The sequence below is a fragment of the Schistocerca nitens genome, chromosome 6 (assembly GCF_023898315.1).
Source record: "Schistocerca nitens isolate TAMUIC-IGC-003100 chromosome 6, iqSchNite1.1, whole genome shotgun sequence".
NCBI lineage: Eukaryota > Metazoa > Arthropoda > Insecta > Orthoptera > Acrididae > Schistocerca > Schistocerca nitens.
Genome location: NC_064619.1, coordinates 179,074,781 through 179,101,518, shown reverse-complemented (window position 1 = coordinate 179,101,518; position 26,738 = coordinate 179,074,781). Strand labels below are relative to the sequence as shown.

At 41.9% G+C, this 26,738-nt stretch overlaps 2 protein-coding genes and 1 long non-coding RNA gene across 7 annotated transcripts in view; 1 reads left to right on the top strand and 2 right to left on the bottom strand.

The window, feature by feature from the left end:
* Positions 1 to 15,346, bottom strand: part of LOC126263212 (membralin) — a 540,938-nt gene extending 525,592 nt beyond the window's left edge. The window contains exons 1-2 of one of the 4 annotated variants that reach the window (XM_049960282.1): positions 15,102 to 15,346; positions 13,392 to 13,669 (exon numbers count right to left, since the gene is read on the bottom strand). In XM_049960282.1, the coding sequence (XP_049816239.1) occupies positions 13,392 to 13,669; positions 15,102 to 15,159 (336 nt within the window). In that variant the 5' untranslated portion in view covers positions 15,160 to 15,346. The remainder of the gene's footprint in view (positions 1 to 13,391; positions 13,670 to 15,101) is intronic. The other 3 variants (XM_049960283.1, XM_049960280.1, XM_049960281.1) reach the window with 3 other exon arrangements.
* A 25-nt stretch (positions 15,347 to 15,371) lies between these two features.
* LOC126263214 (uncharacterized) overlaps positions 15,372 to 26,738 on the top strand; it is a 110,914-nt gene continuing 99,547 nt past the window's right edge. For both annotated transcript variants that reach the window (XR_007546866.1, XR_007546865.1), the window contains exon 1: positions 15,372 to 15,686. This is a non-coding gene — a long non-coding RNA (uncharacterized LOC126263214). The remainder of the gene's footprint in view (positions 15,687 to 26,738) is intronic.
* Positions 23,648 to 26,738, bottom strand: part of LOC126263213 (UBX domain-containing protein 6) — a 77,059-nt gene continuing 73,968 nt past the window's right edge. The window contains exon 9 of the mRNA XM_049960284.1: positions 23,648 to 24,632. Within this exon, the coding sequence (XP_049816241.1) occupies positions 24,363 to 24,632 (270 nt within the window). The 3' untranslated portion in view covers positions 23,648 to 24,362. The remainder of the gene's footprint in view (positions 24,633 to 26,738) is intronic.

Below are 26,738 nucleotides of genomic sequence, written 5' to 3'. Positions count from 1 at the left end.
TTGAAGGAACAACTCTGTGGAAAATGTTTTGATACAATTGATGAAGCTTCCATTGAGGTGTCTCAAGTAATCAGACAGCTCAATAATGAAGGTGCCCTATCCAGAATACAGAAGTTGTCTTCATGTTGTGAAGCTGTTATAAGCAAGAAGCAAGAAAGGAAATGATACTGAAGACCTGTAAAGATATTTTGTAAGACAAATTACATTCTTCAATTCTGTCTTACAGTGTGCAGAAATTTTGAAATGAGCCTCATATAATCTCACATCAACCATTCTGGTGTGACATATATTCACTTAAATATGGTATTACATTCTTCTTTCAGTTTGAGGGTATTTTTCCTGTCTTATACATCTTGCACGCCAGTTGGAACAATTTTGTCATGGCTGGCTTTCCCAAATATCATCAATAATTCTGAGGGATTGTGAATTTCTCCAGGGTTAGATTCTACAGTGTTCTGTCACATTCTTCTCATAGTATCATATCTCCCACCTCACCTTCATTTACATCCTCTTTCCTTTCCATAATGTTGTCTTCAAGAGTGTTGCCTCTCTGAAGTCCTTCAACATATTTCTTTCATCTTTCAGCCTTCCCTTCTTTACTCATTAACTGCTTGCCATCCGAGCCCTTGGTATTAATACAGGTGCTTCTCTTTTTCCGAAAAGTTTATGTAACTACCCTATAAGTAGCATCTACCTAGTCATACCAACATCAAAAGCTGTGCAATGCTTGCAGCAGAGCAGGTATGTGACATGGCTGCTTTATAGGCGGTCTGGCCTCTGATAGGGTAGCATAAGCCTGTGACGGGACTGGAATAGGAAGTGCCGTGAGCAGGAAAATCTTGCAACCGTGTCTTTCACATGGATATGATCCACGTGACAAGGGATGGCTTTTCAACATGCCACTTTCCCCTAAACTCCCAACCAATACTCCACAAAATCCAGAGCTGGAACAATCCCTGAACACTGTTGTTAACATTTCCATCAAAATCCTCAACCCCCACAGAAGTTCCTGTCTTAGCCAAATGATTCAGCTTCAGTCCTACACCCAAATTTAACCATGTTGCCTCATCAAATATCTACTCTCCTCCAAATCCCTGCAATTAAACACTTGTTTGCCACTAACCCCTCCAACCAAAGCCAACCTAATTCCAACTTTGAATCCTGCCTCTCCCAGTTCATACCACCATTCAACCTCGATCCACCCCCTCTCCCACCTAACCACTTCCTGATCACCGTCCAAGAATTCCTTACCTCAAACTTGGCCTCACATCCTTCCCCAGGTTGCTTTCTCAGAACACCAACCCATCAGAAGAAGAAAGGACAGTCATATACTGGCTCAGCAATTCTACTTGCAGGCAAGGGTTCCACCACTGTTGTTATGAATCGCAGTGACTACCTAGCGGAAAGCCTCTGACAATGATGTGACTCCTCCACCTATAAACTCTGTCACACTGATCCCATCCCAGAAGTCCAATATAATCTCCGATCCCTGCTTGAAGTCTTAGGCTCATCCCAGAACCACTTATCTGGATCCATTACCCTTCTCACTCCCTATGACACATCAAACGCCAATCTTCTACATCCTCCCTAAAACCCACAAACACAACGATCCAGGATCTGGTTACTGTGCTCCCACCGACAATAATTTTAAATCCCACTAACCAACACCTCTTTATGCTTCCACATCAAAGACACCAACCACTTCCTTCACTGACTCTACACGATCCCAACCCCTTTAATTTCTGAATCCCTTTTCGTCAATGTTGATGCCACTTCCCTATACACCAACATCCCTCATGCCCATAGTATTGCTGTTATTGAATACTACCTCTCCCAACATCCAACAGACTCCTAACCCACTACCTCATTCCTTATATACCTTACTAACTTTATCCTAATTCATCAATTTACTTCTGCTTTGAAGGGAAGGTATTTGTTTGTATACATACAAATCTGCAGCACAGTCATGGGCATCCACATTCCATTCTCCAATTTGTTTATGAGCCATCTAAATGAAACCTTCCTAGTCTTCTAAAACACCATTCCTCTGGTCTGGTTCAGGTACACTGATGATATCTTTATGATCTGAACTCAGGGCCAAGACACCCTACCCTCATTCCTTCACAATCTCAACACCTTCTCTCTCATCAGTTTCACCCGGTTCTGCACAACACAGCGTGCCACTTCTTGGACATTGACCACCTTATCTCTGATGGTCCCATCCACACCTCTGTTCACATTAAACCCATCAACAGTACCTGCATTTTGACGGCTGCCATGCCTTTCCCAACAAAAAATCCCTTCCATACAGCCTGGACACCCAAAATGGCATATCTGCAGTGAAGAGAACACCCACACCCAGTATGCTGGAAGTCTAATAAAGACCTTCACAGGCAGGCACTGTCCCTCAGACCTAATCCACAAACAGATTTCCAATGCCATATCCCCACACATTCTCAATCCTCCCACCACCCCAAAAGATGACCCCAAAAGAACCAGCTACAAAGGAGTGCCCCCTTTGTCACCCAATATCACCTGTTTTGGAACAATTGTACCACATCTTTCATCAGGGCTTTGATTAGCTATCATCATACCCTGAAATGAAACACATCCTACCCAAGATCTTTCCCAGCCCCCCTAAAGTGGTATTCCATTACTTACCCAACATCCATAACATCTTAGTCCATCCCTCAGTCACTCTCAAGACCACCACCCCCTTGTCACACGAGTCATGTCCCTGTGGAAGACCCAGGTACAAGGCCTGCAGGATTCATCCATTCAGCACTTCCTACTCCAGTCCTGTCTCACGCTTATCTTACCCCATCAGAGGCTGGACTACCTGTGAAAGCAGCCATGTCCTATACCAGTTCTGCTGCAAGCATTGAACAATACTGAACACTTACATGAACAGCAGCACAAATGACATCACAGGATTGCATTAGAGAAATACTGAAAAACCTAAAGTGAGAGATCTTTGAATATAGACAATAATTTTCCTATGAAATCCTGCTTACAAAGTTACAAGAAGCAGAATTTGTGAAGAATATAGAGATAGTCTGCATTCCCCTATATATAATTCTCCCATAGGGTCTAATTTCAGCATACACTGAGGTATTTAAGCAGTCATTATTACTGAGCTGAACATGCAATTGGAATAGGAAGAAACTATAACACGTGGTGCCCCATTAAGTACCCTATGCCATGCATTTTACAGTGGTTTGCAGATCATGCACATTGTTAAAGATGTGTGTAACACATTTCAAAAGATAAATCTGCTACCAATAATTCACCCATATAATGTTTAAAAGTGGTCACTTAAAGAATGTTATTGCTAAAACCAAAGTATATACATGTCTCTGTGCAGAATCTCCAGTGAGTGTAGTCAACAGTATTAGTGATAAAACATGGGCAAGCAAAGTACAGTCATTCATCATGTTTTACCATCAAAGTCCACTGCCTTTACTAGGTACACAGAATTGTCCTTTTTGATTTCTTTGCTACTACAAGGTGTACAACTTTGCTCCTGCCATTTTTTTTTTCCCAACAATTGAGGATTTAATAAGACAAATTAGTTACACATGTATCATTCAAAGTATTTTCCATCGCTGGCCTCTACTCTCCCCCCTTATTCGGGCAGTGTACAAATCCCCCATCGATAAAATTGTTCATCTTTTGAAGCGATCCGCGAATCGATCCAATTTGTGACTTCTTCATGAGATCAGAAGTGTTGGTCAGCCAGGCCATTGATCTAAACAAGTGATAGTCAGAGGCAGCAATGTCTAGAGAATACGGCAGGTGGAGTAGGACTTCCCATTTTAATGTTTCCAAGTACGTTTTGACCTCTTTTGCAATGTGGGGTCGAGCGCTTTCGTGCTGCAAAATCACTTTATAGTGCTTCTCACTGTATTGCGGCCGTTTGTCTTTTAATACTCTCCTCAAACGCATTAACTGTGTTCGATAACGAACACCTGTGATTGTTTCACTTGGTTTTAACACCTCATAGTACACGACGCCGAGCTGGTCCCACCAAATGTAGAGCATGATCTTGGAGCCATGAATATTCAATTTGGCTGTCGACTTGGAAGCATGGCCGGGATATCCCCATGATTTTTACGGTTAGGGTTATCATAAAGAACCCATTTTTCGTCCCCAGTCACAATGCGATGCAGAAATCCCTTCTGTTTTTGCCTCTGAAGCAACTGTTCGCAAAACACACAAACACCATTCAATGTCTCTTGCTTTCAGCTCACACAAGACCCAAGTTCCTTCTTTCAGAATTATGCCCATAGCCTTGAGACATTTTGAAATGGCTTGCTGTGACACTCCCACTAATCGTGCCAATTCTTCTTGAGTTTGATACGAATCTTCACTCAGCAATGTCTCGATTCTGCATCTTCGAAAACATTCTCTCTTCCACCACTATGCCAGTCTATGATGTTAAAATCACCATTCTTGAAGTGTTGAAACCGCTCAAAACACGTTCTTTCACTAATTAGCATCCTTACCATACGTACTTGAGAGCATTCGATGAGACTCAGCCACTGTTTTCATCATACTGAAACAAAACAGTAACACATTCCGCAAATGACAAGAATTAGGCTCGTAAACTGACATTTTCAATCAAGAACAACTTTATGATGCAGACACAAATCGACTAATGTTTGAATGAGGTTATGTTGACCGAGGTCCAAGCTAACCACCTGACGTCTGCGATCTGTTTCTTTCGACTGCTAATTACCGTGTTGCCACCTATCAGCAAACAGCAGAAGCAAAGTTGTACACCTTGCATAATTTTTTTTCCAAATTTATTCACTACAAAATTTACAAATGAAAATATTCAATGTCAATGTCATCAACTCATTTCAATGTAAGAGCAGCCAAAGAGAGCAGAAGATTACCAATTAATCATTGTATTTTAGCAGTTCTCATACAGTGCTTGCAAGTGAAACTCTGTACCTCTACAGTTATTGTTGTGACAGTGCCATGAGATTTAAAAGTGATTAAAGGTTATAACACTTTTTGGCGACGAGGTCGGATATTTTTTTTTCCTGCGTTGTGGAATTGTGTGTTCATGTCGGGGCAGACATGGAACAGCTTATGCAAGCGCTCATTGAACAACAAACACAGCTGACGGCTGCTATTCAGGCACAACAAACACAGCTGACGGCTGCTATTCAGGCGTTGTCGACGTCGCTTACTCATCGTCTGTCTTCCTCTTCTCCGCCTCCGTTCCCTCCTTACGACGAGGCCGCTGAAGACTGGGAGGATCATGAGAAGCGTTTGTGGCAACACTTCTTGGCTTTCGGCCTTGTCGACGCTCCTATGTGTAAGTCGTTATTTCTATCTTGGATTTCCCCACGGATCTATCAGCTGCTATCTCAGTTAGCCCCTCTGCGGGAACCTACCTCTCTGTCCTTCCAAGAAATGTGTGAATTATTGTCTAACTATTACCGAAAAAACACCCACGTCGTTGCCGCCCGCGTGGCGTACTACCGGTGTCGTAAACAGCCCCATCAATCTTACCGGGCTTGGGCGGCGGAACTACACGGTCTGAGCAGGAAATGTCAGTTTGTCACGGACACTCATCATGAGTCTTATGCTGATTCAATGGTTCGGGATGCTATTCTATGGCTTGCTCCTGATAAAGAAGTTCGGCAACGTGCCTTACAACTGCCAAACCCGTCGTTGCGGAAGTTCTCAGCATCGCTCAATCTTTTGAAGTGTCTCACGCTGCTGGTGCGCAAATTGACGCGTGGTGTGATGTGGGCGCTGTACAGACCACTTTCGACGCGGACAATTTGCCTGTTTCACAGGGGAACGACGATGTGGTGGCGGTTCACTCGCGTCAACAACGTCGCGTTGGGCCACCACGCTCGCAGCGAAAACAGCAACCACAGAAGCAGGTTTGTTCCGCACTTCCTTCTTGTCCACGTTGTTTCGTACAGCATGACAGGGCCGCGTGTCCAAAACGTTGGGCCACGTGTAATTCATGTAGGAAAAAAGGCCACATTGCTTCTGTGTGTCAGTCCCCTAAAGTTCCTGTCAACGAGGACGAGGCATCGGACATGGATGTTAACTGTGTGCTTTCTCAAACAAATAAGTTGTTTGTTACTGTTCGGGTTCTGGATAAAGACATTCGCATGCAAGTGGACACTGGCTCTGCAGTAACTCTCATTAATTTTCACACGTATTTGGAGTTGGGCTCCCCTCCCTTGTCTCCCGTTATGCGAAATCTGCGAACTTATAATAAGCAGAAAATTCCTATCGTTGGCCAGTTTGATGCTTCCACTGCATACAAGTCTGTTGTTAGGCCCCTCACGTTTTATGTGGTGGATCATGTGGGCACGGAAAACCTGTTCGGTTATGATGCTTTCCAGTTGTTCGGGTTCTCCATCGATGATGATGTGCACCTCATATCTGAGGATATTCCGTATCAACAGCTGGATGGATTGTGTTCTGAATTCTCGTCCGTGTTCTCTGCTGGTCTGGGTCTTGCCAAGGATTTTGAAGCCCACATTACTCTTAAACCTACAGCTCGCCATAAGTTTTTCCGGGCACGCCCTATTCCGATGGCGTTGCGTGCACCTGTCAAGGCTGAGATAGACAGGTTAACAGCTTCAGGGATTCTCCTTCCTGTTACCTCCAGCGAATGGGCATCGCCAATCGTGGTGGTTTCTAAACCAAACAGGAGTCTGCGATTGTGTGGTGATTTTAAAGACACTGTCAACGCTCAGAGCCTCATTGACACTTATCCTCTTCCCCGTCCTGAGGAGTTATTTACCAAGCTCGCTGGGGGCCAGTTCTTTTCCAAACCTGACTTATCGGAGGCGTACCATCAGTTGCCGTTGGATGCATCTTCCAAGGAATTTCTCATCATCAACACTCCTTGTGGGTTGTATCAGTACCAGCGGTTATCATTTGGCGTCGCTAGTGTGCCGGCCATTTTTCAGCGGTTTTTGGAACAGCTCACGGCTTCCGTTCCTGGCTGCATCAACTACCTGGATGACATTGTTGTCACGGGGGCCTCCACTGAGGAGCACCTTCGCAATTTGCGTTCACTGTTTCGGGTTCTGCATTCGGCTGGGTTGAAGTGCAATCTGGACAAGTCACAGTTCTTCCAACCCTCCAATGTTTATCTTGGTTTCCACTTGTCCCGTGAAGGCATACGTCCTCTACGACAGCACGTTGCGGCCATTACCGCTCTACCCCGGCTGTCTACGGTCAAAGAACTTCAGGCGTTTCTAGGCAAGATTGCTTATTATCACAAATTCATTCCCTCCGCGGCAGCGGTGGCTCATCCTCTGCATCAGCTGTTACGCAAAAACGTTCCTTTCTGTTGGTCTGACGAGTGTGAGCAGACTTTTGTCCGCCTGAAGGCTCATTTGCAGTCGGCACCTTGTCTTGCCACATTCCGTCCGGGTCAGCACTTGGTTCTGGCGACTGACGCATCACAGTATGGCCTAGGGGCTGTTCTCGCCCATCAGTATGAGGATGGGTCGGAACGACCCATCGCCTACGCTTCAAAGACCCTCAACGATGCCCAACGGCGTTACTCTCAAATGGAAAAGGAGGCGCTCGCTATCATTTATGCTCTAAAAAAGTTAAGCGTTTTTTTGTATGGTTCTAAGTTTCACCTCATCACCGACCACAAGCCGCTGGTCTCTCTGTTCAGCCCCTCGGCATCGCTTCCAGATAAGGCAGCTCACCGCCTGCAACATTGGGCCTTATACTTGTCTCGTTTTCACTATGAGATTCACTATCGCCCCACAGCCCAGCACGCCAACACTGACGCGTTGTCGCGTTTGCCGATGGGCCCCGACCCGGTTTTCGATCGAGATGAACTACTCTGTTTCCACATTGATGAGGAAGAACGTCGTGCGATCGAGGGTTTTCCACTTACAGGTTCGCAGGTCGTGTCGGCTACTGCGCGGGACCCGGTCCTGTGTCAGGTGATCGGTTTTGTTCAAAGGGGTTGGCCGGACAGGACCAAGGGCCGAGCATCGGATCCCCTTCGCAACTACCATGCCTTGCGCCTTTGTCTGTCTGTTCGTGAGGGTGTTGTTCTTCTGGCCACGGATGGCGCATCTCCACGGGTCGTGGTGCCAGCCTCTCTTCGCAAAGGTGTTCTCAAACTACTGCATGAAGGCCATTGGGGGATTTCTCGGACTAAGTCCCTGGCCCGCAGGCACGTTTATTGGCCCGGTATTGATTCGGACATCGCCCACATGGTCGCTGCGTGTGGTCAGTGTGCTCAACAACTGGCTGCACCTCGTACTATGCCCTCTCCGTGGCCTGATCCGGCGCAGCCGTGGGAACGGGTGCATGCTGACTTTGCCGGCCCCTTCCTCGGCACTTATTGGCTACTGTTGATTGACGCCTTCTCGAAGTTTCCGTTTGTTGTTCGATGTCCGTCGCCCACCACTGCGGCGACGACGCTGGCTTTGTCCAAAATCTTTGCGCTAGAAGGTCTTCCATCCACGATTGTCACAGACAATGGCTCTCAGTTCTCTTCGCAGGCCTTCCGTGATTTTTGTACTGGACACGGGATTCATCATGTTACAGCACCGCCCTTCCATCCGCAATCGAATGGGGAGGTCGAGCGCCTTGTCCGCACTTTCAAAAGCCAGATGAAAAAATTCCTTAGTGATTTTTCCACAGATGACGCTCTGTTGCAATTTCTGAGTTCTTATCGCTTCACGCCTCTGGGTGATCGCAGCCCCGCTGAACTCTTGCATGGCCGCCAACCGCACACTCTACTGCACCTGCTTCACCCTGTCAGGCCTTGTACTGTGTCCCCTAGTGCGGGAAAATACTCGGTGGGCGCCAACGTGTGGGCACGAGGGTATGGATCTCGCCCTAAATGGATTCCAGGGGTGGTCCAGGCTCTTCGCGGCCGCCGGCTTTGTGAAATACGTACGGACGATGGCATGGTTGTTCGCCATTACGACCAGATGCGCCCACGAGTGGTGGCCACGCCGGTGCCACCGCCCCTTCTTTCGTCTCCACCAGCCCGAGAAGCCAGTCCTGTCGCTGCTGCCGATCTTCCGGGCGTGTTGCTGCAGCCGACGTCGCTACCGCTTCCAAGTACGCCGGAACCGGCCCCAGTCGCGACGCCGCCTTCTCCGGGACACATCTCGCTGGAGCACACCCCCAAGTCCACGACACCTATGGATGCTGCTCCGGAGTTTTCACCCATCATCTCATCCAGGAGGCACGTTCCACGCGCAAGCTTCCGTCCTGGACATTTTCGACCATATTCTCGTGTTTCTCTGCGGGATCTTCTCGGGGCCTCCCAAGAGGCCATGGATGTCTCCGCACTGTCCGTGTCTCCAAGGAAGTGAGTGTTTTTTTTTTTTTTTTTTTTCAAGGGGGGAAAAGTGTTGTGACAGTGCCACGAGATTTAAAAGTGCCGCTACGTCAGTAAGCGAATACGGCGATAGAGGCACTCCGCAGCTCGGCCGAGTGCGGGAGCGCCACCTGGCTATGAACGGCGCCAGCCGCATGTCACGGCACGGCAGTCGAATGACAGATACGGAGTTAATAGCATGTAACCCGCTATTGTTTCTACTTTTGTATATCCACACAATTTATTAGTGATTAAAGGTTATAACAGTTATAAATAATGATGGAAGAATATTAGATAATGATCCACTCAACTGATTAATTGGATACATCCTACATGCAGATACACTAAGTGGATGAGAACTTTCTTTCAACTCTGTCCTTTCTCAATTCCAAAACAAAATCTTCTCCTTCAGACCCCGTGCTCACTCAGATTTGGAGGGTGTGGAGGGGTGATGGGCAGAGGGGTGTGGGAGATGATACCCAAAACTAATGAGAATCATGATTAAAATGGTTTGTTTATTACGAAAGAGTAAAATATTGTAGTTTCCATTGAGGCAAATTGTGTATATAAATGAATGCAATATCAGAAAAGGGTAATTTCCAAGAATGATTGTCTATCAAAGTCACAGGGTACAAATGAAACATATCGAATGTGCGATCGTAAATCGATCATGCAACACCAGTGGCGGGCGTTAGGATCAATTATTTGTGATCTTCATTTTCCTCTGTTTTCCATCATTCCCTTACTTGCTCTAAATTACATACCTCCTCGAATTATTTGTGAGTTGCTAGGGAAACCCAGACGATTTATGTCGTTACTGAATGGGATGTCTGGTGTTCTTGACATTTCTTCGTCAAGATTCATCTCACATGGAAGAATCTAATTCCATGTTTATGCAGCATAGAAAATTGTTCAACTTTTTGCAGCAAATTTGGAGTACTACCAGACAAGGAAAGAAGGGACTGTGTAGACTGTGGTGGTGCAAAGTGTGTAAAACTCCGTAAGAACAGTTTCGATACTGAAATACCGTTACAATTTCATTGCGGACAGTGAGGAAAACGAACAAGTATCAGGAAGAATACATGGTTCAACTTTCCCAAATTATCCATCCAGATCACCGTAATGGACTTTCAAATGACGACAACACCGACATCGAGTAAGGTAAGTTGTCTCCTTTGCAATTATAGGTACTTTTGTAACACTCTTCTTTTGTTGTTGCTGTAGTGACCAACACAAACATACTCACAATGCCCGCCAGAGTCGCACGATCGATTTACCATCGCACATCCGATATGTTTCGTTTTGACCCAGCGACTTCGATAGGCAATCATTCTTAGAAATTACCCAGAAAAATAACATTTCTATTTTTTTAAGTGGGTTATTTTGTATAGGAAACAAATAACAGATACCCATTCAAACCTGGCAAGGACTTTTCACTTTTCTTATTGGGAGACGTCTGAGCAGGAAAAAAGGGCAACCAAGAAATTCTACAAATACACCACAGGGAAAAAATCCCAACACCAAAAAGTAATTAATGCAAAGTAATTAAATTTCAGGAATACATTTGTCTAGGTAACATATTTAAGTGATTAACATTCCAAAGATCCCAGGTATATGTAAGTACAAGATAAGCCATTGCAAATGTGAAATGCGGACACTTTAATAACTGGGGTAACTTCCAGAACGTTGAATGCAAGCATGTAAACTTGCTTGCTTCGTGTTGTACAGATGCCAGATGTCAGTTTGTGGGATGGAGTTCTACGCTTGTTGCACTTGTCTTTCATTACCGGGACAGTTAAAGCTGGCTGTGGATGATGCTGGAGTGGTCGAACAATGATGTCCCATATGTGCTTGACTGCTGACAGATCTAGTGACTGAGAAGGCCAATGCAACATGTTGATACTCTTTAGAGCACATTGGATTACAGCATCACTATGTGAACAAGCATTAGCCAGTTGGAAAACACTCCTTGGAATGCTTTTTGTGAATGGGAGCACAACTGATCGAATCACCAGGCTGACATACAAATTTGCAGTCAGGGAGCATTGGACACTCATAAGAGTGCTCCTGCTGTCATACAAAAATCACAATCTAGAGCATAACTCCAGGTATAAGTCCAGTGCGTCTAGCATGCAGACAGGATGGCTGCAGGGCCCCAACTGAGCTAGTCCTAACCAATAATGGCCATCACCAGCACCATGGCAGAATCAGCTTTTATCAGAAAACACAACAGGCGTCATCCAATGAGCCCTCGCTTGTCACTGCTGAAGGTGAAAATGGCAGTGGATTGGGGTCAGTGGAATGCACGCTACAGTGTGTCTGGCTCGGAGCTGCCCTTGAAGTAACTAATTTGTAACAGTTCATTGTGTCACTGTTGTGCCGACTGCTGCTCAAATTGATGTTGCAGATGCTGTACAATGTGCCAGAGCCATATGGCACACACAATGGTCTTCCCTCTCGGTAGAGCCAAATGGCTGTGTGAAGGGCATTCTTCTTCTGACCGTACATTCTCATGACCACTGCGACCAACAATCGAATACAGAGGCTACATTCCTGCCAAATCTTTCTGCAGTATAGCATAAGGAACATCCATCTTTTGTAGCCCTATTACATGGCCTCATTCACATTCAGTGAGGTTCTGATAATGGTGTCTTTGTCACCTTAAAAGCATTCTTGTCTAACATCTACTCTCCACATCCAATCTCAAAGTCAACTATCACTCACGACTGTTATAACGTGTATTTAAAGCAAACCTGATTTGCATCGTCATAGTGGTGCTACTACCACCACTCTTATGTGATGGGCTCAAAATTCTAACAGATATCATCTTCCAGGTGTAGAAACATGCCTACTAAGTTTCATTTTTGTCACCCAACTCCTCCTTGGTGCTGCGTTCTGCCCCCCCCCCCCCCACCCCACCCCGTCAGTGTATTAAGTCATTTAGCTTGAAAAACAGGGAAATAGTGAAAACAAATTCTGAAAGGTCTTCGAGGAGTGTTCTGATTCAAAGAAAGAAAACAAAAAAACCTGGACCAAGGAAAAATGGAATGATGGTAGAGTTTAACGTTTTGCTAATGGTGTGGTCACTGGAGAAAGAGAGAGATGAATAAAGCTATTTAACCAGCAGCAACAAACATCACCTAAAATACAGCATACCAAAGACCATTGCCACACTTAAGCTATGATAAAAGAAAAATAAATAATACTAAATCTTTCAGACACAATATGGCACAAGAATGGTGAATCACAAACATATCTATTAAGACCACTAAACTGAAGAAATATATGTCAGCGTTAATATTCACGCTGTCAATAAGTTCACAAAAATTAAGAGCTAGCAATAATATACAATCATTTTATATTCTAGTTACATCCTTCTCTCTGTTTCATATCATTCAGTGCAGGCCTACTTATTTGAATGTAGCATATGTTTCTGAACACATGAATATAAGTTTAACACAGCAAAAAAAATTTTTTTAATAGATATGAAGGAGTGGGTGGGTGAGTTGGAGGTTGTTACTGGGCGTGTATTGAGGCACGTGCAAAGTTCGAAGTAGTCACAAAACGCTACAGTTGTTGAGAAATGTAATTACTATGGATTCCAAATATAGTTAAAATAAAGACATATTGATAAAATTAGCAGCTAGACACAGAACAAAAAATAAATAAATAAATAAATTATTACACGATGAAAACTTTGACAGGCAGATTTATCAACATGAGTGACTAATGTTACATATTGGACCCCCACCCCATGCAACCTTCACTGTAGCAACAGACTCATCTGTAACACAGCCCGAACTCTAGGTTGGGCTGGAAGGTGTCAATTTGGTTGCGTATTGGCGAAGCCAATAAATGTGAATGCTGAAAATCTGGTTGTGGTTTTAAACTGACTGGCAGCAAAGCTTGTTTACATCCGCACCATAAAGGAAAATACAACAGGGGTCCAATACATAACGTTTACCCACACAACATCTTGTCATAGTCCTGCATTGGTTAAATACATTTTTTTAATATTATTAACATGTGTTATTTCTCAATTTACCTTGAGTAGTACAACAAATTCCAACACCCTCCTAACAGGTCTTGGAAATGTCCGTGCATATGCCAAAGCAGCTTTAAAGAAAAGTGCATGGAACAGTCTGTCTCTCACATTGATTAAGGGATTCTGATTGTTGTTGTTTCGAGCTCTGTTGTTGTTGTTCCCATTTTCAGGATTTATATTCGCATCTGGAGCTGGTCCTGGATCTGGCCGCACTCCTTCTGCTCCCACCAGCTCCTCTCGTGGCATTGCTTCAATTGGTATGAAATTTGCAAATAATTCTGAAAGAACCCATTGCCTTATGAACTCAGCTCTGCAAGAGAAATGTCATTTCAATGCTTACTGTATCTATAAATTATTAATCGATAATCTCTCGTTGAAGGTATTTAGGAACTTCCCAATGCGATTCACATAACATCTAATCCACGGAAGCACTACTAATTTCAAATTTAAAAGTGGAGTACTTCAAATATTGTTCAGATCCATGTGCAACAATATATTAATCATACATAGTCCCAGCATTTAAAAGAAATCTCCATTAACCTCCAAACATCCTCACTGGTAACATGTATAAAAAATAACCTCCTACGAGTTACACATTGACAGTTTCAGAATGGTTTATTATTATTTTACATGAAGAACAACAGTCATGGCTGGAATAAGAAATTTGGAAACAAATTTCTATATTATTTTTAATCCACCCGTTAACACAAGCTAAACATGAGCTTCAGTGAAAAAGTAAAGGTTTCCGAATCCTAACTACAGCTGCTGACGGTTCATGTATGTAGGACAGTCGGTAAATTAAATTGAATACAAAAACTGGCAAGAAATGGTCAATAGCAAGGAAGAAAAATCTATAGTGAATCCATGTACAGATTTTTCGGATGATAAAAGGCACAAAGCATCAAGACAAATACCAAGTTTATATGCATCCCCTGGAGGGTAAAACAACAAGAGAAGAGATGGCTTGTAGCAAGTACTAAAAAGAATACTAAGCTGGCTTTACATGCAAATCTTCTGAAGTCCTATAGAAGAGTTCGCCATAAATTATCTAATAGTTCTGTAAGGTAATCAAATGGTAGTACTTTATGCTTTGGAAATGTAACATCAAACACAGAGTGTTAGATGATACCTATCATGATATTAACCTCATCCATGTAACATTTAATGACAAAAATAAATTTTATTTACTCATATCAAATTAATCACTCTAAATCCTCCACTGTTGTAATACACTTCCAACATTACCAAAACTGAATAGGAGAAGCATGAACGAGGCATTTAAGTACGTCACTGGCAACACATAAGGAACTGAAATTTATGGTCATTACGGAAGAATACGAAATTTAACAGATGAATGCGAAAAGTTCCAGTGTCAGATGTAGCACAAAGGTGAGAGCAAAGTATGACCTGTCAACGTGAGTGAGTGTTAGTAATATATCTGGAAACATGCGACAGACATATCTGGATCAGCACAACACTACCAGTTTCTTTCCTCCTGTCTCGTACGGAAAAATAAGTTTACAGTTAACCTTCAACAATAATAAACGATATTACGGCAGGTTACTACGTTTATAATAAAAACAGTGCGAATGACTCTAGCCGAAAATACTGCGACAAGTATCGTTCGTGCACTGCTTTATTAGTCATTGCAACAGTTGACATCATTTAATTTTTAAATGTTTGGGAAATTGGCAACAAATGTTACTATACCCACTACACTCCGTACGGTGTCTGCTGTCCACTGATAAACAAATCCATTATTTTGCATAGCTGCTTTAGAATGCACTCTGAAATCCTCCGCAGACTTTGCTCTTGGTTACCGGGTCAATTTCAAATTACATGACGTTTCCTACAATGTTTTTGGACAGATATGATGCTGGTTACATGGTTCACACACAACACTATTACAACATTGGCAAACCTGCGCGTTATTCGGTATAGCGCTATTGTTATGTTATTAGCAGAACGGCACTATGTGTCGTCATTGTGTATTGTGTTAGTTGCGGTTTCATTATGACATGTCAGTTGCAGGGAGCTTTTCAGATAGTTTCATTTTATAGTTTCACATACACAATTTAACGAGTCTTGAAGATTTAGAAACTTCGACGACCGCATTTCGTATGAACGATTTTCATAAATTATCTTTGGTTCGAAGTCCTGCATTACACATTTCCAAACATCTGCGATGGTAGCTAACTTTCACAATATAGGACGTTATTTCATTTCTGTGCTGTAAAACTGGATGTAGTGTCACACTATAATTTTCGGCCTTGTGATACCCTGTTTACATCCCTGGTAAGACTGTCGGTAGAGTTCAGTAGGGCAGATTTGGTTCTCGTAGGCAAAGTTTCAGTAGAAGTTGACAGTTTGCTACAAAAATATGAGTACAATCTGTGTTCTCTTTGGCTTTAATTTTCCCATAAGCAAATATTGCAGCGTATATATGAAGTTGTTTGCAATTTGCAGGGACTGAGCTTCCCATGCTACAGACTTGTAGCATTTTTTAAACATTTTCATGAAATTCTTTTTACGTTCATTGTTTATATTATACCATTAAATAATATTTGTAATCTACGAGAGTATAAATAAACATATTGATCAGCCAGAGCAAAGTCTTCAGGATATTGATCATGTAACAGATATTATCCCAAAGCCATCATCTTCTGGCAATTCTGCATTTCATATGGCAAAGCAAAATAATGTTTGAAGGGAAGCTACTGGGTACACTCTCAACTGACCATGCCCCAACATGGAACTGTCACACATAAAGATGTGTTCGGAATGTAGCTAGTTTTAGTAATTTGTGAGGTCAGTTGTATGGTGAAGTACAACAAAATGTCTTTGAAGGTTGACATAATATCCAGGCAACACTAAGCTAAATCATTCACATAAGTACTACACTTTGACATTCAATGGTTGTTATTCATTTGTAGGTAAAGTGGCCAGGGAGTGAACCAGATTACCAAAAGAGATCTTAAACATCTGATGTGAGACTGTAGATCATCATATGGAGCACAAAGACTTCGTATTGCAAGAAAGTAATGTGTCTGTAGTTATGTAGTACGTACACACCAAATAGCACCTTCTTGCCTACCTAACTATGAGTATATAATATAAACAGAGATAAGAAAATCTAGTCACCAAGTGGCAGCAAGGAACATGAACACACAAGGATTTGACTATTACGAGCTTTTGGAGCCAGTGGCTCCTTCTCATGGCAGGAGAGTTGATGGGGAAGGAAGAGGGGTGAAGGAAAAGGACTGGAGAGGTTTAGGGAAAGGGGTTCAGTTCAGAAAAGTCACCCAGAACCCCAGGTCAGGGGAGACTTACTCATCCGGTAAGTCTATCCTGGCCCGGGGTTCTGGGTGACTTTTTTAAACTGTATTCCTTTCTCTAAACCTCTCTAGTTCTTTCCTTCACCCCTCTTCCTTCCCCTTCAACTTTTCTGCCAGGTGGAGGAGCAGGCAAAGGCTCTGAAAGCTTGTAATAGTTAAATCTTTGTATGCGTGCGTGCGTGGGCGGGCGCACGCGCACCTGACACCACTTGGTGAATAGATTTTTTATCTATCTATATTATATTATGAATAATTGATTATTTACTATGAGTATATGTAGTACATTCCTGGACCTTGAAAAGTCATCTGGCTAGCACTTTGACAGCATAATGTGCCAGAGCAGCTTATTAACTGGGTGCAGTTACTTGATGCACAGCCATGAAGTTATGTCCTTACAACCTCAGAACTATCCAAGGACTTCCCCATCACAGTCAGTGTCCATCAAACTTGGTTTCAGATAAAGCACGGTTTAAACAGAGTTTGAAAGACTTTTTGATAGGCAACTCCTTCTACTCCGTAGATGAATATCTTAACAGAGACTGTTAAGTCAGCTTAAGTAAAAATATGTTAGATTTCAGTTTTGACAACACATCATCACAACAGTCAAGATTAGGTATTTACCTAAATTCATTAATAGTGGATAACAGTGTTTCATTCTGACAGTGTGTTAATTCTGTAAATATTAGCTGTCTCAGTTTATTGCATTGTATTAGCTTATTTTCGACTATCTCCTGACAAATGATCAGGGTAGTAAGTATTATATTCAAATGTTTTATGTTTTTATGTCATACTTTCGACATGTTCCACACCCTTGAGAATCATCTCATTTCTTGGGTCTATGGAACAAAAACTGAATCTAATCTCAAGGTTCTGCATTATCACCACTTCTGCGCACTCTCGCAATGGACACCATGACAGCTGACCTGCACTGGTCATTACCATGGACCCTACTTTATGCTGACGAGATGATGCTAGCAGCAGAAAACTAGCTTGATCTGCAGAGCCTAACTCAAGAATGGAGTGACCGGTTGGTGCAACACGGTTTGCACCTTAATTTGAAGAAAACAGAGTACATGACATCAGACAGACATGAAATGGGAACCATCATAATTAATGGTGAAGATCTGACCCGTGTGAGTAAGTTTAAGTACCTTGGTTCCACGATGACTGTTGGCAGACTCACCAAAGAGGTCAACACCAGCACTCAGGCAGCCTGGATGAAGTGGTGAACAACTGGAGTCACTTGCGACCACAGGATGTAATCAAAAATCCATCACACTGTCATCCAACCAATTGCCTTGTATGGTTGTGTGTGCTGACAGACTACAGTTGAGACAGAATGCCACCTAAGTGTAATGGAAATGAAGATGCTAAGGTTGTCAGCAGTAGACCCCAAGGACTACCTAAGCAACCTTGGGCTGATATGATTCAGAAAGTTCTTAAATGCTTCAACATCCACCCAGATGCAGCCCGCAATAGAGCAAAATAGAGACAACAGACCCATGTAGCAGACCCTGCAGGCACGCAGGACAAATGCTGAAGGGAGAAAAGAAAAAGAGTATATGTAGTACGTAGTACAAGGTGTATTAAGTAAATTATTGCGTTTGAGAGAAATAGCAGGTTTATTTTGCGTAGATCAAGTTCATGCAGACTAACAATGGCTTTACTCATAGGTTACCTTGTGGCATATGCTCAAGGTAGATTTCATGTCTTATCTTGTGGTTTGTATTCCTTGTGACATCAACTTCATGCTATACTTAAAGCTATTTGTGAAAAATCAAACAATGGAAAATCCAGGATGGAATGTAACAATACGAGAGAAGGAAAGTTGCTACTCATCATATAGTGGAGATGCTGAGTCGTCCCCCGCTGAAACTACACTGCAAGCAGCAGCACCAGTGCATGATGGGAGTGGCGACTGGGTGGGGATAAGGAGGAGGCTGGGACGGGGACGGGGAGGGATAGTATGGTGGGAGTGGCGGACAGTGAAGTGTTGTAGTTTAGACGGAGGGTAGGAGAAAAAGTGGGGAGGGGGTAAGTAGCGGAAAGGAGAGAAATAAAAAATAAAAGAAATTAACAGACTGGGTGTGGCAGTGAAATGACGGCTGTGTAGTGCTGGAATGGGAACAGGGAGGGGGCTGGATGGGTGAGGCCAGGAGGGTTACAAGAATGTAGGATGTATTGCAGGGAAAGTTCCCACCTGCGCAATTCAGAAAAGCTGGTGTTGGTGGGAAGGATCCATATGGCACAGGCTGTGAAGCAGTCATTGAGATGAGGGGTATCATGTTTGGCAGCATGTTCAGCTACAGGGTGGTCCACTTGTTTTTTGGCCACAGTTTGTCGGTGGCCATTCATGCGGACAGACAGCTTGTTGGTTGTCATGCCTACATAGAATGCAGCACCGTGGTTGCAGCTTACTTTGTAGATCACATGACTGGTTTCATATGTAGCCCTGCCTTTGATGTGATAGGTAATGTTAGTGACCGGACTGGAGTAGGTGGTGGTAGGAGGATGTAAGGGACAGGTCTTGCATCTAGGCCTATTACAGGGGTATGAGCCATGAGGTAAGGGATTGGGAGCAGGGGTTGTGTAAGGATGGACGAGTATATTGTGTAGGTTTGATGGACAGCAGAATACCATGGTTGGAGGGGTGGGAAGGATAGTGGGTAGGACATTTCTTGTTTCAGGGCACGACGAGAGGTAATCGAAACCCTGGCGGAGAATGTAATTCAGTTGCTCCAGTCCCAGATGGTACTGAGTTACGAGGGGAATGCTCCTCTGTGGCCGAACTCTGGGACTTTGGGAGGTGGTGGGAGAGTGGAAAGATAAGCCACGGGAGATTTGTTTTTGTAAAAGGATGGGAGGATAATTATTACCTCTCGTCATGCCCTGAAATGAGAAATTTTACACCTCTAAGCTTCATATATATTATTCCCACCCGTTGGACTAATGAACAAAAAAAAGTATTTTAAAGTTTTGTTTGTGTCACTGCAGGTTTCATTATGGTTCTATAGGTGGCCAGTTTGCAAAATGGCAACTAATCAACAAAAAGCGTTTTGTGTATTGCATTATGGAAACACTAAATCCATGACTGCCATGCAGCTTATGTTCCTTATACAATACAGCCACTAACCCATCCTGCTGTGGAATCAATGGTTCTAGGACCAAAGTTGCCTCTGTAAAGGATACACCTTTGCGCTATCACATGTTGCAGTTGAAACAATGGAGTGTGTCTGAGAGGTATTCTTTCTTAGCCCAAAGAAATCTGCACGGTATACAAGTCATGAAGTGTACACAGCCCTGTGGAAGAATCTGTGCAACCAATTTCAGAAACCATATAGTATAGAGCTGTTACAACAGTTACAGCCAAGTGACCGCATCATCAGACATGAATATCATGAACTTTTCCAGGAAGCAATGTAATATTACGAATTTACCCACCAATTTACATTCAGTGATAAGGCAACATCCACATAAAACGTCAAGTGATATTCACATTGTTACAGTGGAAATGCCAGGTTGGAATTAGTTAATGTTACAGTAAGATTGAGAGAGATTCTTCTGTGCTGTTTCAAGTACCCAAATGTGTAAGTTCAACTTTTTTCTTAGGGGTACTTGTGACGAGTGCAATGTGGTGCACGCTTGATTGCTTCCTAAATTGATATTCCAAACTTCATATATCAACAAGACAAAGCTCCAGTTCATTGGCGTATAGTAGTGCATCACCATCTGAATATGAAACTTCTTTAACTAGTGGGTTGGGAACTCATGTGACCCTATCAGGTCTCCTGAGTTTTTGATTTTTTTCTTTGGGAATGAGTGAAGGCAATGTTTATGTACCCCCTTAACCGACAACACAGGGTTGCATCATTGATGCACTGATGAACAGTGACAGGGACATGCTCAAAAGTGTATGGGTCAAAGTCCAATGTCAGAGATATTTGTCATGTAGCTGAGAGGTGGACACAGAACACTTTAAAAATTGCTGTTTCATAGTGTGTCATTTTTTTGTTATAGTTTGTGAAATAGGTTACATTCACTCAAAACCCCATGAATCATTTGTAATCATCCTGTATTACAATTGTTGACCTGGATCAGAAGTGTGCCCAACTCATTGGGGATGAACAGTTGTTTACACCATTTGTCATGTCTCCTATGTCTTAGCCAAAAACCAACAACTTATATTAAATGATCCTCTTCATCTCACAATGGTTACCTGCATATGCATTGAGAGGAAGTGAAGATGTCGAATATATGCCATTTGTGCCGTTTCCTACCTGTAGAACAGCAAGCATTGCTACCACCACTGTTCATAGATTTTAGCAATCACATGTCTATAAAATGGTCTTGAGTCTGTCTTACCACTGCTAGAATTTGAAATTGTATATTGAAAACAAAATGTTTTTATATTCTATGTACCTGTCTTAAGCAAAAATGTCTGTGTCCGTGAACATTTGGATATTTACAGAGTGGAAGAAGCCAGTTCCAGAACATTTTATGAGAGAATCTCTATTAGATGCTGCTGCCAATATATATTTAGTCTCTTCAAAACTTTTTAAGGCCATCAGTCTCTTATTCACACCCTCAGCACAAAATGTGTATTCCCGGTCTGCATCTGAGTTGATCGTATGTGCCTAGAAGAGTCAACAGTTCCTGTCAGATGAAGATGTGCAGCAGGCAATTACAAACTTCTTCATACAACAGGACACAGCATTTTACCAAATGGGGTATCTTCAACCTGGAGTGTTGGTGGGATGATTGGGTGTACCTATTCTGGACTGTATGCCTCTTGAATGGAAACGTTTTGATCACCCTTATACATTTAAATGCACTATGCAATTATGAGACACAATCATGTATTTTTGCTAAAAGTTTCAAATGTAATTTTTCTTCTACTCATTGTGTTGTTCTAGAACAGTCTTAATTTAATTTCATATTCCTTGCTACAAATATATACCACATTTGAAAATTACCGTTTCTCTAATGCAAACATTCACGAATCCATTTTTCCTCCACATCAAAATTTATACCGTAGCAGCTGACAGGTAAAGTCGCACACGACCATTAGTAGTCAGAACTGGATGAGGGAAAAAAAAAAAAAAAATCGTTCAACTCCACAGTGCTGTGCTACTTATCCCTCTCGCATGAAGTAAGCTGCTAACTTTACTTACCTCTGGCCTGAACTCACCAACGCCAATTAAAATTAAGCACTTCTTAAAATATTACTATATCTTTAAGTATTTTTATTACAGAGAATGAGGAAAAAACTATGCTTGTAAGTTCTAAACATTAGTTGTCAGTTTTGAATTTGGCTGTTACTTGCTAGATGCATATTACAAAATGTGGCTCAGAACTGCGGGCCACTCAGATATTTGACTCTGGCCACAAGACACCCGCTGGCTGCAGTTTGACAAACACTGGTCCAGATGATTTAACTCACAAATAGGGAAAAAAAAAGACAGAAGTTATTTGACAGTCTCCCTAACTGAGATATTTTATTTATGTCCTACTGGACATTACAGTACACCTTATGTAACTTTAATCCATGGGATTTATGGTCAAGGAGATATTGGCATGTATAGGTATCCTTATGGGAGGCACAGTTGTGTGCGCCCACCTTTTGCCATAGTTTTCTGTATGCAGCAATGAGGCACAATTTGAATACTTTTGGTGCAGTACTCCAGGACTAAGTTATACTATTTCAATGGCAGTCCTGGACTATTTCACAGATTGTTAGCCGCTTAGTAGATGGTCTTTTGAACAAGAAAACCGAATGAACTCTTTTCACAGTAGAAGGTTTGAGTGTACCCCTGGGCTGCTGTACAAATACAGCACCCCTCAGTGTTGAGTTTCTGTGATAAACAATCACTAGTATGAGCATGAGCTTTATAAAGCAGTTTTATCATCTCACTGTTCACCAATACTACTACATATGTAGTGGAGGATCTTTAGTGCCAATATGGCTACATTGTACTTGGGCTGGAAATACTAGCCATGCACTAAGTATTTCTAGAGCATCAAATTTTCGGTGCAGCTAACAAGTTACACTGAGATAGCACATGCCCCACAAACTAGTATTTACTGATGACCCTATCATAACGACAAACACATTGCTCATGTGATTGGGCTGTAGGGGCTTTTTAATTTTAATTGCCTGCTCTCGACAGCATACCAAATGCTGCTAATTGAATCTGCTGTGTGGATACTGATTTTTGTTGCTTTGAGCTTTACTGGTAGATTCAAAAGTAACTCAACCTACCTTTGTTCTAAATCTTCCATTTATCACTGAGCAATCCTTTTCCTTAATCTCTGTTTCTTTCCTTTCAACCCTTATGCCAGAAGGAGCAGCCCACTGGCCCCCAAAGCTTGCGATTTCCATATCTTTTATATCGGGTTTCTTTTGCCATGTGGTGAGCAGATTTTTTTTTCAACCTATCCAGTTATATTTTCCAACAGTGTAAACTTAGCTGTGTATTAACTTCAGAAAATACTGTTAAATATCAGTTTAACAATGTGGATATTGACTGTGTTGTTCTGAAAGTTCCTGCATTCAATGAAAATTCTTATAATTGTGTTTATCGAGTTGGAATTTTATTCCACAGTAGAATCACCTAATACCTGCCTCATGAAACAATGAAATATTCTCTCCTACAAAAGCAACTGTATCATTTGTCTGTAATAGTAGAACAACTACTCATGTTTTAAGGACCCAAAACAAAAGGCAGGTCTCTGCTGCCAGGTCCATTTAAATATAGCTCATTTCACACTCCCATAAAATTTATTTCCTAGTAGCCATATTTTATTTTGTCTCCAGATCCACCTCTCACTTTACAATGAAGCAACAGTGACTGCAGTTTTATACTCTAATATATGATCCAACAAATTCTGAAGTAATTATTCATTCGATTTATCGTTTGAATATTTTAAATTGTGTTCTCCCTCCAGCAGAACAAGCATTACTCTTTTATTTCCATTCCATTGCGAGTACACATTCAAATAGCTTGCCAGACAGCTTACAAAATTTATGTATAATTCAACGTTATACTCTGCGTACATAGTATATGAAATCAAAACACTGGCTTTAATATGGCATGTGCTCTACGATTCCTTTACAAAACAGTATGGCATGCAACAACAGTCTTGTGAAGTGTTGATTAACAGTCCCAATTCACCATAAAAATATCACTTTAGTTACCTCCTCGCTGTTTGTTTTGTTTTACTACCCAACCATATTAGTAACATCATTCAAAATAGTGCCCAATAGCTTCAACAGCATTTACTTGGTCGCAAGGTTCGAGACACTCAACATTCCCTGCTTCAGGAAGGCCTTAACTGCAGATCATTCTCAACCTTTAATATCAGCCGTCCCTCTGCAGCTGAACAGCTTGAAGTTTTCCTTTCCAAGAAGAAAGCAAAAGTTACCACTAGTACAAATACCATTTCTTGTAATCGGTGAAGGCTGTTAACAGAATTATCGTATTTTGTTTATAAATTTATATACACTTATATTCAGATATACAGTCCATCAGTGCAATAAATAATAAATATTTATACAAGAGACAGCAATAATGCAGCAATGCACAACCAAAGGATGAAACTTAACAGATTCACAAAAATTTGTGACACATAACTATCACTATACAGCTTGTACAAGTAGCATGACTTCAGGTTTGAGATACATTGCTTGTTGGTCAACTGATTTTTCTTCTGTTTCCTGTGTGTCCCAAGAAAATATAAGAACTGAAGCTGGTACAAGGCGCAGATCAACTAATGTCTGATTCGCTTCCTCATGGCTCAAACGACAACCATTTGCCATTATGAGAATGAATGGTTGGTCATCTTGAACCAAATTCTCAGTAACAAAGTTAAGAACAGCATCAAATTTTTCGTAGACGTGGAATGTCCCCTGAAAATATAAAAATCATTCACTTCATATACATAATTTTAACAGTTTCACAATGAATTAAAAGATTGTCACAGAGCTGAAGAGGAGACAAGACTTTTTTCCGAGCACTGTATCATAGGTGACTTAACATACAGCATAGATGAAGTAACATGTAACTACTGTTAAAGGTACCAATCAGATGGACAAAAGCAGACAAATTCTATGATAATTACTGATTATAAATAACAAGTTATAACTAATATCAAGAGCTGAAACTAGGGAAAAAATTGTTTTCCTCATGTAGAATTACAAGAATCAAAATGAAGTGGTTTAATTAAGAGAATTACAAATAGAGAAATGTTACTGGGATGGAATTGGCCCAAATATCACAAAAGGAGTAGTTAAAGTCACAGCAGATCTCAGGAAAACAAAAGCTGTAGGCAAGCATTACACATAGTGAGAGATGCTCAAGGTTTGAGGAGATGACGTGATACAGAGAGTAACATTGTTTATAAAATATACAGGGTGAAGAAAATACGGTGGTTAGCACGAGATTCCTCATCCCAATTCAAGTGTATCTAGAACAACCTAGTCTCACCAACAGGTTTAACAGAAATGCGATTTAAAAACGAGACTCTGACGCTGCCATAACTATGCGCAGCATGGCCAACAACATGCAGCATGATCTCTGTATGTGCCGGAGCTGTGTCAGAGAAGGCAATGACATGGGGAACAGATAATATGCAGACCTACCATTGTTCAAGTCAAGTTGCTGCCAAGCTCCTTCAATCATATTAATTAAACAATGATGTAGCTGTTGTTATTTAATGATGCATTATTTGAGTGCCTTGCAAAATTAAATTTGTTACTCCTCTTCAATAAGAAAGATGTTATGGTGATCCACTAACATTCTTATTAGTGTCTAAAATTATGTATTGTGCTTTTCTTCTAAATGATATAACACAATTCTCCCATCCAATAATGACATAACTGAGGTAACAACACATTCTTCTGCAATACAATCTAGGCTTTTTACAGCTCTTCATCTGATAATCTGTAAATTCTTCCAATGGCAGCTGAGAGATTTACTTTACAAAGTACGAAATTTCTTTTATTGGAGTCAATTTATTTGGTCTTCTTGGTTATGAAAAATAAAGAGTTGATCCACAATGGTGTGTAAATAAAAGGTTTACTTCTACTTTTTCATCTCTGGATAGCAGAAAAGTCATCCACTTTGCTTTACGTTTGGCTTTGGTCATACGAATAAATGCATGATGTTTCTGTCTCCCAGTGACAGCTATGGCTATAAAAACTTTTTGCCAAGCTCCTTTTTTAGACTGCATGCTCATCATTTGTCACATATTAGTGACTGATGGCTCATACAGGTGTTCAAAACTATTTGTTTGATTTAATACAAGAGACAGAGAACAAATATATTCCGATAAGGAACGTACGGTCTCTGAAGTCAACTTGTAATGTTAGGGAATATTTTGTTAGTGGTGCTTTGGAAGCTGTTGTGTCCGTGTTGCTGATTGGGAACATGTACTGACATTCAAAACCGCTATTTCCACGGATGGCTGGCTCTGAGGTCTGTTTGGAAACACACCAACTCATTTGCAAGCATCACCGCATTGTGTCAACTATTGTGATAGGTTGGTTGGACCACACTTCTTCCATTTGGCTTCAACAGATAGTGATACCATGTCTTCATGGAACTTGTTGCCAGGACTACTGGAGGACATACCTCTGAATGTTAGACAAAGGATGTTCTTTCAGCACAATGGGGCACCAGCTTATTTCAACATTGCTATGAGAAATCATCTGCGAGCCACTTTTGCGAACTGAAGGACCAGACGAGGTGGCCCTATGGCCTGGCCACTCAGGCCACCCGACCAAGTGTTTGTATTTCTTCCTCTGAAGGCATATGAAGCAGTTGGTGTATGAATCAATTGTGGGAACAGAAGGAGACCTCATCACTATAATTGCCATCGCTGCTGGTACCACTGTCGACATGGAAATTTGGAATGGGCACGACAATGATCTGACGATATAATGCATGCGTGCAGGCCAACAGTCACACATTTGAGCATTACCTGTGAATGGAACTGCTGTAATTAGAATGCTGAA